This window comes from Tursiops truncatus, chromosome 2, assembly GCF_011762595.2.
Source record: "Tursiops truncatus isolate mTurTru1 chromosome 2, mTurTru1.mat.Y, whole genome shotgun sequence".
Lineage (NCBI taxonomy): Eukaryota > Metazoa > Chordata > Mammalia > Artiodactyla > Delphinidae > Tursiops > Tursiops truncatus.
The window spans coordinates 138972562-138985567 of NC_047035.1; the positions used below are offsets into that span (position 1 = coordinate 138972562).

A 13006-nucleotide genomic window follows, 5' to 3' on the forward strand; every position below is an offset into this window, starting at 1 on the left:
GGTGTGCCTGGGCTTCTGAATTATACACAGTAAGCCCCCCACCCCACTCTGAATCACTGCCCCTCCTGGCCTGGGCCAGAGCACTGGAAATGATCTCCAAAGTGGTTTCAAAACAAACCTATCAATATCAATGGATAAATAAACTGTGGTATATCCATACAATGGAATAGCATTGAGCAATAAAAAGAAACAAAGTACCGGTACATGAGAAAATATGATGCTAAGTGAAAGAAGCAAGATGCAAAAGGCCTCATGTTATATGACTCCATTCATACTAAATGTCCAGAACAGGCAAACCTATAGGGATAGAAAGCAGATGAGCTGGCTGGGGTGGGGAGTGGGGGAACGGAATCATGGGGAGTCACTGTTAATGGTTACAGGGTCTCTTTTGGGGGGTGATGAAAATGACCCAAAATTAGACAGTGGTGATGGTTACAGAACTGTATGAATATACCAAAGCCATTGAATTATGTACTTTAAGAGTGAATTTCATGGTACATAAATTATATCTCAATAAAGCTCTTATAAAAAATGCCAAGGCCAGTATTTCAAAGATGCTTGAGCAGGGCAGAGGGGAAGAACTGAGTATCCATAGATGGCTGAGGAACCCTCGGACAGAGAGGCTACACCCCCTTAACCCCCCTCACCACCCCCCAGGCTTGACTGCTCACCAGACCCCCTGACTGAGGCCAGGCTCCTTCAGGGCTCAAGGCTCCCCCTTCCCCACACAGCACTTCCCTAACCCGAATCCAAGCCTGGTTCCAGGTCAGCTCTGTGGATTTGGATGCAACCAATGGACCTCTCATCTCACCCTAGCCAGGCCTCTGGGAGGTCACAGTTACTTAAACTGGGGGCTGACCACTGATATTATTTCATGTCTCTAAACCACACAGGAGAGAAACCAGAGTTTCTCTGGTTTGGGAGAATGGGAAAATCCCAGGGTCCAGGCCTAACGCTCCAGCACAAGGGGAATAAGGACTTGGGACACATGCAATGAGCACTTGGAGCTGGTGTCCCCTCAGACCCCAGAATGAATGGAGCTGGCAAAACCCTACCAGAGCTGAGAGCCCAGATTCTGAAGTCATACCTAGGCTTGAGTGCTGACCCTTGGCTTATCCTTCTGCAAAATGATTACTTAGGTATGAAATGTGTAAAGGACCTGGTGCACAGTAAGTACGCACTAATGGAAATGCATTTTCTACAGAGATACTTGGTTTTATTCAGCTCCCCACCAGATTCAAAGAAAAGATGGACAGACTCCGCTTGCTGCCACTTTCTCCGTAGAATCTCCTCCCCCCTCAGGCTAACCCATCTGGAACAGGAGGTGCTAAGCCAGGGCTGGGGAAAAGGAGGAAGGGGTCTGAGCCTGTGGGCTTTGGGGGCTGAAGACTGCAAGAAACCCTCCCAACTCTCCTACGTCCTTTGGAGGAGAAGAAGGGAGCTTTGTGCCCCTGTAGAGAAAGAAGAACTTGCCAAGTGACACCAGCACAAAATTTATTCACAAATAAATAAACACGTACTAGGCAGAGCCTCCTGCCTGCCTCAAAGTGTCTACCCTCTGGGTCCCTCCATCACGGGAGGGGTTGGGGAAGTCCGTCCTGGGTGGGGACAGGCTCTCCCTTTCAGCAATGCCCATGCCAGTATCGCCAGTGCCCTCTTCCAGGAAAGGGAGTCTAGAGTGGGACCTCTTCGAAGGCGCAGAGGCCAAAAAGGCGTCGGTGCTCACAGAACGGGGCGCCAGATGTCCGCCGTCACTTCAACTACTCAGGCCGGCGGCCACTCCAGGGGCGAGAGGGGCATCCAGGTCTCCAGCAGGGCCAGTACGTCGCCGGGAAAGAGCTTGAGGAGAGAGGGAACAGCGAGACCCTCAGCGTTGGACACCGAGCGTGGGCGTCCGCCTCGCGAGCTCCACTTTCAGGGCGCCTCTGGCGGGGAGCGGGACCCCGCCCCCTGCGTGTACTCTCCCTCCCCTCGCCGCTCGAGCGCCCCGGGCACACCAACTCTGTTGCTCCGGAGGGCGAGCAGGCGAGGCCGGGCCGTCAGTGGGGAAGCCGCACGGGGGCTGGTCCCCGCAGTGCGCGCCGCGGGGCGCGAGACAGTAGGTAGCGCCATCCACTACTGCGCCGCGCCCGGAGGGAGCTCCGCGCGGGAAGGAAGTACTAACCGGAGATGAGGGGCCTGGCTCCATCGCCGGCCCTTCCGGGCACGCCGTCTCGTTGTAAAGCACCGGCGGATCATGCGGCTCGGGCGCCGCTAGGGCTCCGGGGTAGGCGGGCGGGGACCCCCAGGACACCACGGCGCTGGCGGCTGAGCCCAGGTCTGGGCCGCACGCCTGTGCCTGACTCTGCATCTGCGTCTGCGTCTGCGCGGGGCCGCCGTCGGGGCACAGCGGGCAGCCTCGAGGGAGCGCCGCGTCGCTGTGCCGCCGGCGCCGGCGCTGCAGGCTCTCCTCGCTGAGGCCCAGCACGGCCGACAGGTGGCCGATGTAGCGGATGGCCAGGCGCAGCGTCTCGATCTTCGTCAGGCTCTGGCCGGCGGGCGCCACGGACGGCGGCAGAAAGCGGCGCAGCTCGTGCAGGGCGCGGGCGAGCGTGCGCATGCGCAGCTTCTCGCGCTCGCTGGCGCTCTGCCGCTGCCCGCTGCCTAGGCGGCTGCTGCGGGCGCCGCGCCTCCCCGCAGTCGGAGCGCGGAGGGCGGCGCTGGTGACGGGCCTCCCGGGGCTAGACACGGGGCTGCTGGCCGGGGCGCTGCCCCAGGAGTCCGGGGACGAGGCGGGCGAGCAGCCACAGTCCCTGTTGGAGGCCGGCGGCGGCCGAGCTGGGCCCCAGCCCGCGGAGAGGATCCAGGACTCAGAGAGCGGCGGGCACAGGGACTGGGCCATGGCAGCGCCGGCGCGTCTGGGGGCCGGCGGCCAGTGACCGCTTTATCCTGAGCCCGAGGTGTGAAGTGGCCCCTTCCAGGCCGCATCAGCACTTCAAAGCGGGCTCGGGGCCTGGTGGGGGCGGGGCTTGACCCTTTGAACCAACGGGGTGGGGGGCGAAGGTGCCTGCCCGTTGGCTGCGCCAGGTTGGCCCCTCCTGGGTGCTCGCATGGGCACCTGACCCAGACACTCGGGCCTCCTGCCTGCGCCAGTGCCGGCGCTGTCCAGGGTGTTGGGCCAGCTCAGTAGGTTAAAGGAAGCGAGGTCCGGGAACTGGAGGTTCAGTACTTAGGTTTGGGTCTGCCTTCACCTGTTGGGGACCTTATGCAAATTCTTAAGTTTTCTTGAATCTTCGTTTCCAGTTTGAATGATGGGAGCCTCAGGGCATAGTGCAGCCAGGTCTGTGGACTCGTATAGTGACCAGGAGTGGGGCCCTGATTCCTGCCAGAGGCCAGAGTAATCCGTTCCTCCTCTGAGGCAGGTTGGTCCTGGGTGCACCCTTCCCTGGTGGTGGTGAGTGGGAGGGACAAGGCTACCCTAGGTAAATCCAACAAGCTGGCTGAATCTGGGCAGGTTGCTGGACCGTCTGAGTGGAGGGAGAGGAAGCCTGCTGCCCTCCAGGCCACTTTCAGCCTGGCAGGATTAAGGGCTCGGCCTGTTGCCACAGCTGCCACCACTTGCCCCTAGCTGGTATTCTGCCACCTTGGGGCAGGTATAACGGGCCTTACCAATGAAATGTGAGTGCAAATGACACAGAAAAAAAGCATTTAACAAAATTCAGGGGAATTCCCTGGTGGTCCAGTGGTTAGGACTGGGCTCTCTCACTGCTGTGTTCAATCCCTGGTCAGGGAACTAAGATCCCACAAACCACAGAGAAGCCAAGAAAAAAAAATCAGCACCCCTTCATGACAAGAATTCTCAGCAAACTCAGACTAAAGGAGAGCTTTCTCAGTCTGATGAAAAGCATCTACAAAGAAGCTACAGCTAACAGCATACTAAATAGTGAAAGACTGAAAGATTTCCCGCTAATACTGAAAACAAGGTGAGGATGTCTGCTCCTACCCCATGCCTCTTCAACGTTGCCGGGGGGCGGGGTGGTGCATCTAGCTTGTGCAGTAAGGAAAGAGAAATAAAAGGCTTACAGATTGGAAAGGAAGAAATAAAACTCTATTTATGGACATGATTGTCCACATGGGAAATCTCAGAGAATCTACTATATTGCCTGCCTGACCCCTCAGGTTTGAGTTTGCACATTGTCAAAATAGCCATTTCATGCATGGATGTCTGCTCTCCAGCTAGACTGTGAAGTACCTGGTGTCTGGTATCATGTCTTCAAAAGAAGTGGTAAAAAAAAAAATTAAAAAGAAGAAGAAGTGGTATCTAGGGTCTCTTTCAGTGCCGGCGGTCTACTGTTTTGCATCCCCCATGGCTTCCAGTTCTGTGAGATTGATGGCTGAGCTGGTTTGTAGCAAAGAAAGCCAAGTGGCTTGGTACCTTCTTCCTGGGCATCTCTGCTCACCACCTCCCCCCTCCCCTTGTCTCTTTTTTCTTCTACTGCCCTTGGCCTTTTCTAACACCCTCTATACCCTCTACCCTGCAGTCTGTCCCAGCAGCCCCAGATGCTTATGCCCATGGTCACATCCAGGACAGGCAATGCCAACCCACCATTGGGGAAAAGGGGAGGAGCCCACTCCATGGGCACATGCCATGGGACCCTGTGAGAGCCTGGCCTAGGCCTGCAGCGGTCAGCAGGGTCTGCCCCTTCTGGACCCTGGCCGATGGATGCCTTCCTGGGGTTCCACATCCAAGCCAAGAACCTGGCATTAGAGCCCAGTGATGGTCCCGATCCACTGGACCAGAGCTAACAAATGGTGAGAATTGGTTGTGCACCCAAGCAGCGGGAGCTGCAGCCTAAAAGCTGGACAGGCAGGAGGGGTGGGATCTCAGAGGGCTCTGGGCATTCTGTTGCCAACCTCTGAATGTCAAAAAATTCCTCCACTTCCCACATGATTCTGATTTCCACTTTGTAGCTAATAATTGAGAAAACTCAGAATGACCAAAAACTCCTAGACAATCAGCCACCCTTTTGTTATATTGTTATACATTTGAAAATATAATACACGCACGTGATTAAAAGTTGAACAAGTACAGAGGGTATAACAAATCTCTTTCCTATTCTCCGTCTGAGGCCTCCAATTCCCGGTCCAGAGGAAACCACCATTCCTGGTTTGTGGGCAGCAATGCTCTGAAGTGAAGTTTTATTTTATTAAGTACAAAATCAACTAGACATTCTTTACACAAGAGGCCATATGTGTGGAAGGCAGACTGTTTATCGTGAAAACACAGCTCTGGCCCCTGAGGATGCTCAGATCTGGGACCAAACAGTTAACATTCATCGCTCACTTACATGGGAGCCACTGAGAGATCTGGAACAGGAGAGAAACGCCATGAGAGAGGGTTAAAAAGACCCAGGTGTGTCTGTGGAGGCAAAGAACTCACAAAAATGGCATGAGAGACAGGGCAGATGGGAGGGTTCCACCCCCAACCCCAGTCCTTCAGTCTCCAGCCCTAAGGCTGACAAATTGGATGTGCCACGTGGGAGTCCCTCCCTTTCCTGTTGCCTCTGAGTCTTGGGGCCCAGAGTGTGCAAGGGCTGTGGTCAGTGGGCCTGATGAAGCCAAGTGGGGGCAAAGGGGGGACCCCCAACCTAGATCCTGGGCTCTACCCCCTCCCGTCAGCCAGCCTCCCTCTTCCCTCGCCCCCATGCCTCTCTCACCTTTGATCTCCTTATCGCCAGCCTCTCCGGTGGCTTCATTAGGGAGCTGCCCCAGTTAATGAGTTCTCCGGGCAGCACGGCCCACACCGCCCTCCTGCTGGGGTGAGGACTTCACACCTCTGGGGCCTGTGTTTTGACAAGTGCCGGAGCCAGTGGCTCTTGCTCCCCTGGCCCGAGCCTGCCATCGCCTGCCAACGTGTAAGGCTGGGAAATGAGGCCTTGGGGCAGCCCCACCAAGCGGAGGTGAGAGTTCAGTCAGGGTCCTTGGCCAGGGTGGGGGCAGGCAGGACAGGGCAGCACCCTCTCAGGCTGGGGCCCCCATCTCAGCCTTCCCGCTAGGAACCAGCCGGCTTCCTCAGGCCAAGCCTGGGTCCTGGGCGCTCTCCCCCTCCCACCTCCCAGCCTCAGCGCCCTCATTTTCCCGGCCAGGCCCTCTGACATAGGAGTGCTAATCAAAGGTGCAATGTCAGTACTGCCCTTGCAGCCCCTAATCCCTATCCCCTTGGGAGCCAGAGGCCCCAGGAGAAGGAAGCAGCTCTCTGCTACCGCCAGCCTGTTTGGCATCAGCAGGCGCACCTCCTGGGAAGCTCCTAATTTGGGTGTTTCCTATTGCCAGGGATCTTCCCGCCACACCTCGGCACCAGCCTGAGAGGCAAGCCCTTTCAGGGGAGCGATTGTTATTCATGAAGTCCCCACCTTTAGACAGCCTAGGACACCCCTCTGGGGTGTGGCCAGTGTGGCTTAGAATAGAACCCCTGCCCTGCCATGTACCACTTGTGTCACTTGGGTAACTCACTCTCCATCTCTGGGCCCCAGCCTCTGCTTCTGTGCCATGAGTAATACCTACTGTGCTGATGTGATGTGGGTGTCATTGCCTTGCTTTGTAGTTAAAGACACAGAGGAGCAGAGCGGCGGTCCTACGTCACATGGCTAGTAGGGGCAGAGCTGGGATCCATGTGGCTCTGTCTGGGACCAAAGCCAGTGTTCTGTCCTACCACCAGCTCCCCTGTCTCCTCTGGAGGACTTGATTGGCTCCTTTCCTCCTGGAGGGCCGCCTGGAGAGTGAGGGTGCCGAGGTGGGGACGACGCCCCATAGTCCCCAAGCCTCCATGAAACCTCACTACAAGTCACTGGGACCTGTTGAGATGTAAAAAGAAAAACGTTTCCGGACCCACGCTGGAGCTGCTTGAACCAGAATCCCTGGAGGAGATTCTGGGTATGAAAAGTAAAATCTCCCAAGAATTATGAAGCTTGGCCACTTTTGAGAAGCAATGCCCTATAGGGAGCACCCCCCAATCCAGAGAGTGGAAAAGGCACGGGGAGTGCCCAGGCCCCCACCATGGAGCCTAAGCCCCACTGGGTCGTGGATAGATGAGGCCGTGCTTGTGCTGGAGAGGGGGCAGCAGCCACCTGGAGCCCAGAGCAGTCAGAGGGCCCGGCAGGAAGGCTCCCAACTTCTCCTCCACCTCCCTCCTTCCCCATCAGCCTCCCAGCTAAGGCCCCGGAAGCTCCCAGGAAGCCCCTTCCAACTGAGATCAGCCCCTCTCCTCACACCTTTAGCTCCTGGAGCCACTGAGTTGGCAAGCCATATGGAATAGATTATTCTGGACCCATGATAATCTGATTAGCTTGGTCATGGATCAGCTGGATGCGCAGCCAGTGGAAGTCACAGGAGGCAGAGGGGTGACGAGGAGGGAGGGGGTGGGAGGAAAGGAGAGAGATTTGTCAGATTCCGGGAAAGGCTCCAGAGGAAGTGCCAGAATCTCCCCTGTTCTGGGAGCTGGGCTGAGAATGCGGGGTAAGTAGATTGTGCCTTTCTCCTTAGGGGTGTCACATTTATGCTCCTTCACTTCATCTGGGTAAGTGGAGGAGGGTCTAAGCCTTACAGTGAAACATGGGGAAACTGAGGCATAAAGGGGTTAAGTAGTTGAACCAGCCCAGAGCAAAGATGTAGACATGTGAATGTAGGGAAACTTGTCACACGGCTCCTCAGTTTCTATGGCTGTAAAATGGAGCAGGGACTCCCAACTGCCTGCTGAGCTGTCCTGGGAGACTGCATGCCTTGATTGCAAGGTACGGTCTCAGGCCAGAGGGCTGCCCCTGGGTGTCCAGTGTCCTTGCGATCCCAGCTACAGACAGCAGAGGGCGCTACCCAACCATCTAGGATCTTGGGATCTGAGCTGGGCAGACCTCCTGCCAACCGGTCAGAGGCCCTTTTTTTCTGGGGCCAGGGCCAGTGCGGGTTGGGGGTGGTGGGCTCTGGGAGCTAAGCAGGTGTGGCAGAGATGCTGGGGCTGGCTTAAGAAATAGGTGAAGCCGGCTTAGTGCCAGTGTGATGGGCCGTGTGACCCCAGACAGGCCACTTGCCCTCTCTGGACCCCAATTTGCTCATCTGTCCACTGGGAAAAACATACACCTGTATGGAGAAAGGCAGAGCAAGATGGAGCCTAGAGGAATGAGGAGAGGGGGATGGGCTCAGGAGGGCAGGGGCCAAACAGGGCTCAGGTCTCCCTACCTTCCCTACACACCTCTGGAAGCAGAGGTTGAAAACAATCAGACCACAAATTGACCGAAACTCTAGGCTCACCAGCTCCCCAGTGGGGGTTTGCAGGCCCAGCTCAGCTGCCAACTTGGGGCGCATCCAACACCAGCACCTCCTGAAAGCACAGGATGGAGCTCCCTCCAGGAAGGACGCACAGGTTTCAGGCTCCTTCTAACCCCACCCCTGCCCTGGCTGACTGCACAGCAGAACGGTGAGGTGCCAGGACAATGATGAGGCTCCTGCCAAGTCACTGGGTGGCTCAAGCTCTCAGCCGGCTCCAGGTCATCCTTCCCAAGGTCAGGGGAAAGAGCACACCTCTGCCTCCCCTCCCCCGAGGTATCTGTCTTCAGACCCAATAAGAAGCAGAGTGGGTCTAGGACTGAGCTGGAATGCCTAGGCAGGACCTGGGAGAGTGAACAGCCTCTGGGCATAGGATCCTTTGCCAGAGGCTGGGGGACAGTGACATCCCTGGACAGAGCGGAGAACATGTTAGGGGCAAAGATAGAGCTTAAGTTGACCAGATAATAAATCAAACAGAAGAAGGGTCTTAGATGGTCAGTACTGATTATGTGCCAAAGACTAAGGATAGGATGAACTCAGTCCTTGGTTCTAGAGGTTTCCCCACCAAGAGAAATCCAAGATCCAGCCCTTGGCTGAGCCGAGGAAGTTTCCTTCACCCTTGGAGATTACGCACCGCCCCAGGCCCTGGGAGTGCAAAGTCAGCGCCCGGCACAGGTGGCCAGGCTGGCTGAGGCCCCTGGGAGTGCTGACATGTGCCGCTGTTGCTCACAACAAGGTTGGCCTCAACAACCCACCCCCAAGGCGCCCCAAGGCTGGCCTGAGGCTTCAGAACAGCCACAGCATGCCCTTTGCCCAGCGGGTTCCCTGATGGGGAATTCATCCTGATAAGAAAAAATTAAAGGTGCAAGTGAAGACGTACTGTTGAGTGACAGAAGCAAACTGCAGAAAAATCCCTTCAGTATGACTTGACTGATATAAGGAAAAGCAAAAGAAAACAAAAATCTAAAAACCAACCTCTACACAGAAAGGCATCAAATGATACCATGCATTTTGTGAGGCTCTACTGTATGTATGTGCGTAAATGCATACTCGCCAAGTCTGTGATAATGTACCAGGACTTATTTGGTGTGGGAGTGGAAGAAGGGCTGGGTTCTGAGGTGTGATAAAGGGAGACTTTAATCATATCTGTAATGTCTAAAATTTTTACAAGGAGTTTGCATTCATATGTGACACGTGCAGTTTAAAAATAACTTTTAAGGGGCTTCCCTGGTGGCGCAGTGGTTGGGAATGCAGGGGACACAGGTTCGAGCTCCGGTCTGGGAGGATCCCACATGCCGCGGAGCAACTAAGCCCATGAGCCACAGCTACTGAGCCTGCGCTCTAGAGCTCATGAGCCACAGCTACTGAGCCCACGTGCCACAACTATTGAAGTCCATGCACCTAGAGCCTGTGCTTCGCAGCAGGAGAGGCCATAGCAGTGAGAGGCCCGCACACCGTAACAGGAGTGGCCCCTGCTCACCCCAACCGGAGAAAAGCCCAGCGCAGCAGCAAAGACCCAATGCAGCCAAAAATAAGATAAATAAAATAAATACATGTAAAAAAATAATAATAACTTTAAAAATATAGGTATAAGGATACACCTATGTGGAAAACTTTAAGGCATCTCAGTATATGCTAGAGAATTTGTTACCTAAACTGTAACTGCCACACCATGGAGTACTAGGCACGCCTTAAAAAATCTCATTACAGAAATAAATACAGCTACTGATATGGAAAAGTTATTCATACATTAGTAAGAAAAGGTCACAAAACAACATGCTCTTTATATATCCAAAGAATTGAAAGCAGGGGCTAGAACAAATATTTGTCCGCCAACATTCATAGCAACATTATTCATAATAGCTAAAAAGTGGAAACAACCCAGATGTCTATCAACTGATGAATGGATAAACAAAATGTGGTATAAATGTACAATGGAATATTATTCAACCATAAGAAGGAATGAAGTTTGGGCACATTCTACACTGTGAATGAACCTTGATGACATGAAATAAGCCAGACACCAAAGGATAAATACTGTATGATTAGACTTATATGAGAGGTACCTAAAATAGGCAAATTCATAGAGACAGGATGCAGATGAGAAGCTACCAGGGGCTGGGGGCTGGGGTTAAAGGGGAGTTTTTGTTTAATGGGTACGAAGTTTCTACTTGAGATGATGAAAAAGTTTTGGAAATAGAAATGGTGATGGTTGCACAACATTGCAAATGTAATTAATGCCACTGAATTGCACATTTAACAATGGTTTAGATGGCAAATTTTATGTTATATATATTTTACCACAATTTAAAGGAATTTTAAATGTAACATATAAAAAATATTGAACTGTACACTTCAAACAGGTGAATTATTAGGTATGTGAAGTATATCTCAATAAAGCTGTTATAAAAAAGAGAATATATATTACCAGAAGCTTCAGAAAATGGGAAAAAGAACTCAACATGCTCCCTCAATGCCTCTGTCTCCATACTCTGTACTTGTAGGGATGCTCAGAAAAGGTTAGGATGCAGAGATATGGACCAACGTGTTAACCTGGTTCTCTCCGGGTGGATGGAAGAGGGGGCTTTAAAATTCCCTTCTTTTTGATTGTCTGTATTTTCTCACTTCTTTGTAATGATTATGCATTGCTTTTATAAATTAAAAAAGAAAGAAAAGGAAGGAAGGGAGGGAGGAAGGAAAAGACTTTGCAGCCCCCTTCCCTCCCTTGTTTGCATTCCAGTAGTAGAGCTGGCGGACCCAAGCCCCCTTATAGCTTTTGGAGATCAGGATGGGGAGGCTGGGTCTTCCCTCGCAGAGGCTGCAGGAGTGAGCACCACTCATTCTCCTCCTTTGTCCCTCCCTAGAGCTGCAGGACCACAGATGGTCACTCCTCCCCAGCAGGGAAGTCCCACATGCTGAACACCTGATGCTGCATCTAATCCTCCTGGCAAGGACACCCATTTCATAGATGAGGAGACTGAGGCTCAGATGGGGACTGAGCCCAGGCACGGATGGTCCTAGGCCTGAGCCACCTCTACTGCACCTTGTCGCCCAAGGAGAAGGGCCAGGCAGCCCTGGGGCCTCTGCAGGCCCTTCCACACCAGCCTCCTTGGCTCAGCCTTCTTGTTGGAGGAAGAAGGTCGAGTCCACCTCCATGCCCCCGGCCTGCTGGGCAGCTCTCCAGATGCCTGTGGCCCCAGCCACTAGTGGCCATGTCCTTCCCACTTTTTCCCACGTTCCCTCCTATCGGATCCTCTGCCCACTCCCAGCGCCCCTGCCCGTGCCCCAGTCTAGTCAGCCCTTGCCATGATGTGACCGCAGTCTCCTGGCTGGTTTCCTGCCTCCTCTTTACCTCCCAACCCCTCTCCCTCCTCAGAATTTCTATGGGTCTCATTGCCTCCCTAAGAGTCCAAACTCCTCATTCAGCAGGACTTTCCAACCCCACCCGGCTCCCACTTGCTTGTCCACACCCCTCCCACCCTCCCCACCTGCAACCCAGGGCTCCAGACCACTTGGCATCACCCAAATTAGCCCTGGGCTTCCTGCTTCCAGACCTGGGCTCACACCTTTCCCCCCGGCCAGAAATGCCCCACCTCCACATGGAGAAAATCCACAATTTCAAGTCCCTCCCTTCCTCCTGGGACCCGCACTGATCACCTGGCCAGGTGGCTCCGCTCTGTCGTCCATGGGCGCCCCGCACACCAGGGCCCCACAGACTCAGAGCCAATTTGTCTTTTTCCTCCTCCAACTCTCAGCTCCCAGAGGGCAGCAGAGACTCCTCCCTCCCTGGAGCCTCAGCCCCCTGGTTCGGAACATGGGGTGCATGGCCTTTGTGGGTTTGAATTCTGGTTCTGGGGGACCTAAAGCAAAGGAAGTGGCCTCTCTGGGCCCGGCTGTCAGGCTGTCAGGCCTGGGGTTTGAGCACTGAACAGGCTGCTGCAGGCACAGCGCTGGGTGCTGTGTGGTGTGGAAATGCTCGGAGACCAGTAGACTGAGGCCCGGTCAGGGTGAATTCAGCTCCAGGGGCTGCTCTGTGACCTTGCCTGGTGGCTGTCAGCCTCTGGTGACACTGATGGTGCCTGCCTGGCAGGGCCTGGTCATCGGGCTTCCCTGGCTGTGCCCAGAGTCACGCACCAGCCCCTGGGGCCAGGGGAGGGGAGTATCCGGGCAGGCTGACTCAGGGCTCCCGGAGCGAGGGGCCCATGCAGGCCCCCCTGCACCCCGCTCCCCGTTCCAGGGACACAGGCTCTGCCTTTTCCTTGGGCCTCCCAGGATGGGGACCTGCAGCCTCCCACCCCCACCCCAGAAGGGCTTTCCAGGGATTCTGAGAGGACCTGCTGCCGCCTGTTTTGGAGGCCCCTGCACACCCTCGTTCCCAAGTCGACACCTTCTGCCCTGGGGGAGGCGGCCTTGTGTCAACAGGCAGACGGGAGGTGTGAAGGCAGCCACAGTGGCCAAGGGGGAGGCTAGGCTGGCCCTCGCTGCTGGCTGGTAATGAGAATACCACACGGCCCCTGCATGCAGCCCCCTTTCCTCCCATGTTCCCACAGCCTGACCACCCCCAGGGCCTGGCAGGGACCCAAGGGGAAGGAAGGGAAAGAAAACCTACGGGGCAGAGGCCAGCCCTTAAGTTGGCTCCACGTCCTTGGGCCTGTTCCCAAGGGCCCTGCACCACCTGCCCAGGAAGAAAGAGCGGGTGGAGAACTTC

At 54.9% G+C, this 13006-nt stretch overlaps 1 protein-coding gene across 1 annotated transcript; it reads right to left on the minus strand.

The window, feature by feature from the left end:
• Window positions 1-1477: 1477 nt before the first annotated feature.
• On the minus strand, window positions 1478-2948 carry MESP1 (mesoderm posterior bHLH transcription factor 1). Its single transcript, XM_019945651.3, has 2 exons — window positions 2165-2948; window positions 1478-1839 (listed from the first exon to the last, which is right to left on the minus strand). The coding sequence occupies exons 1-2, from the start codon at window positions 2879-2881 to the stop codon at window positions 1765-1767; spliced, it is 792 nt and encodes a 263-aa protein (XP_019801210.1). The 5' UTR covers window positions 2882-2948; the 3' UTR covers window positions 1478-1764.
• Window positions 2949-13006: the final 10058 nt, after the last annotated feature.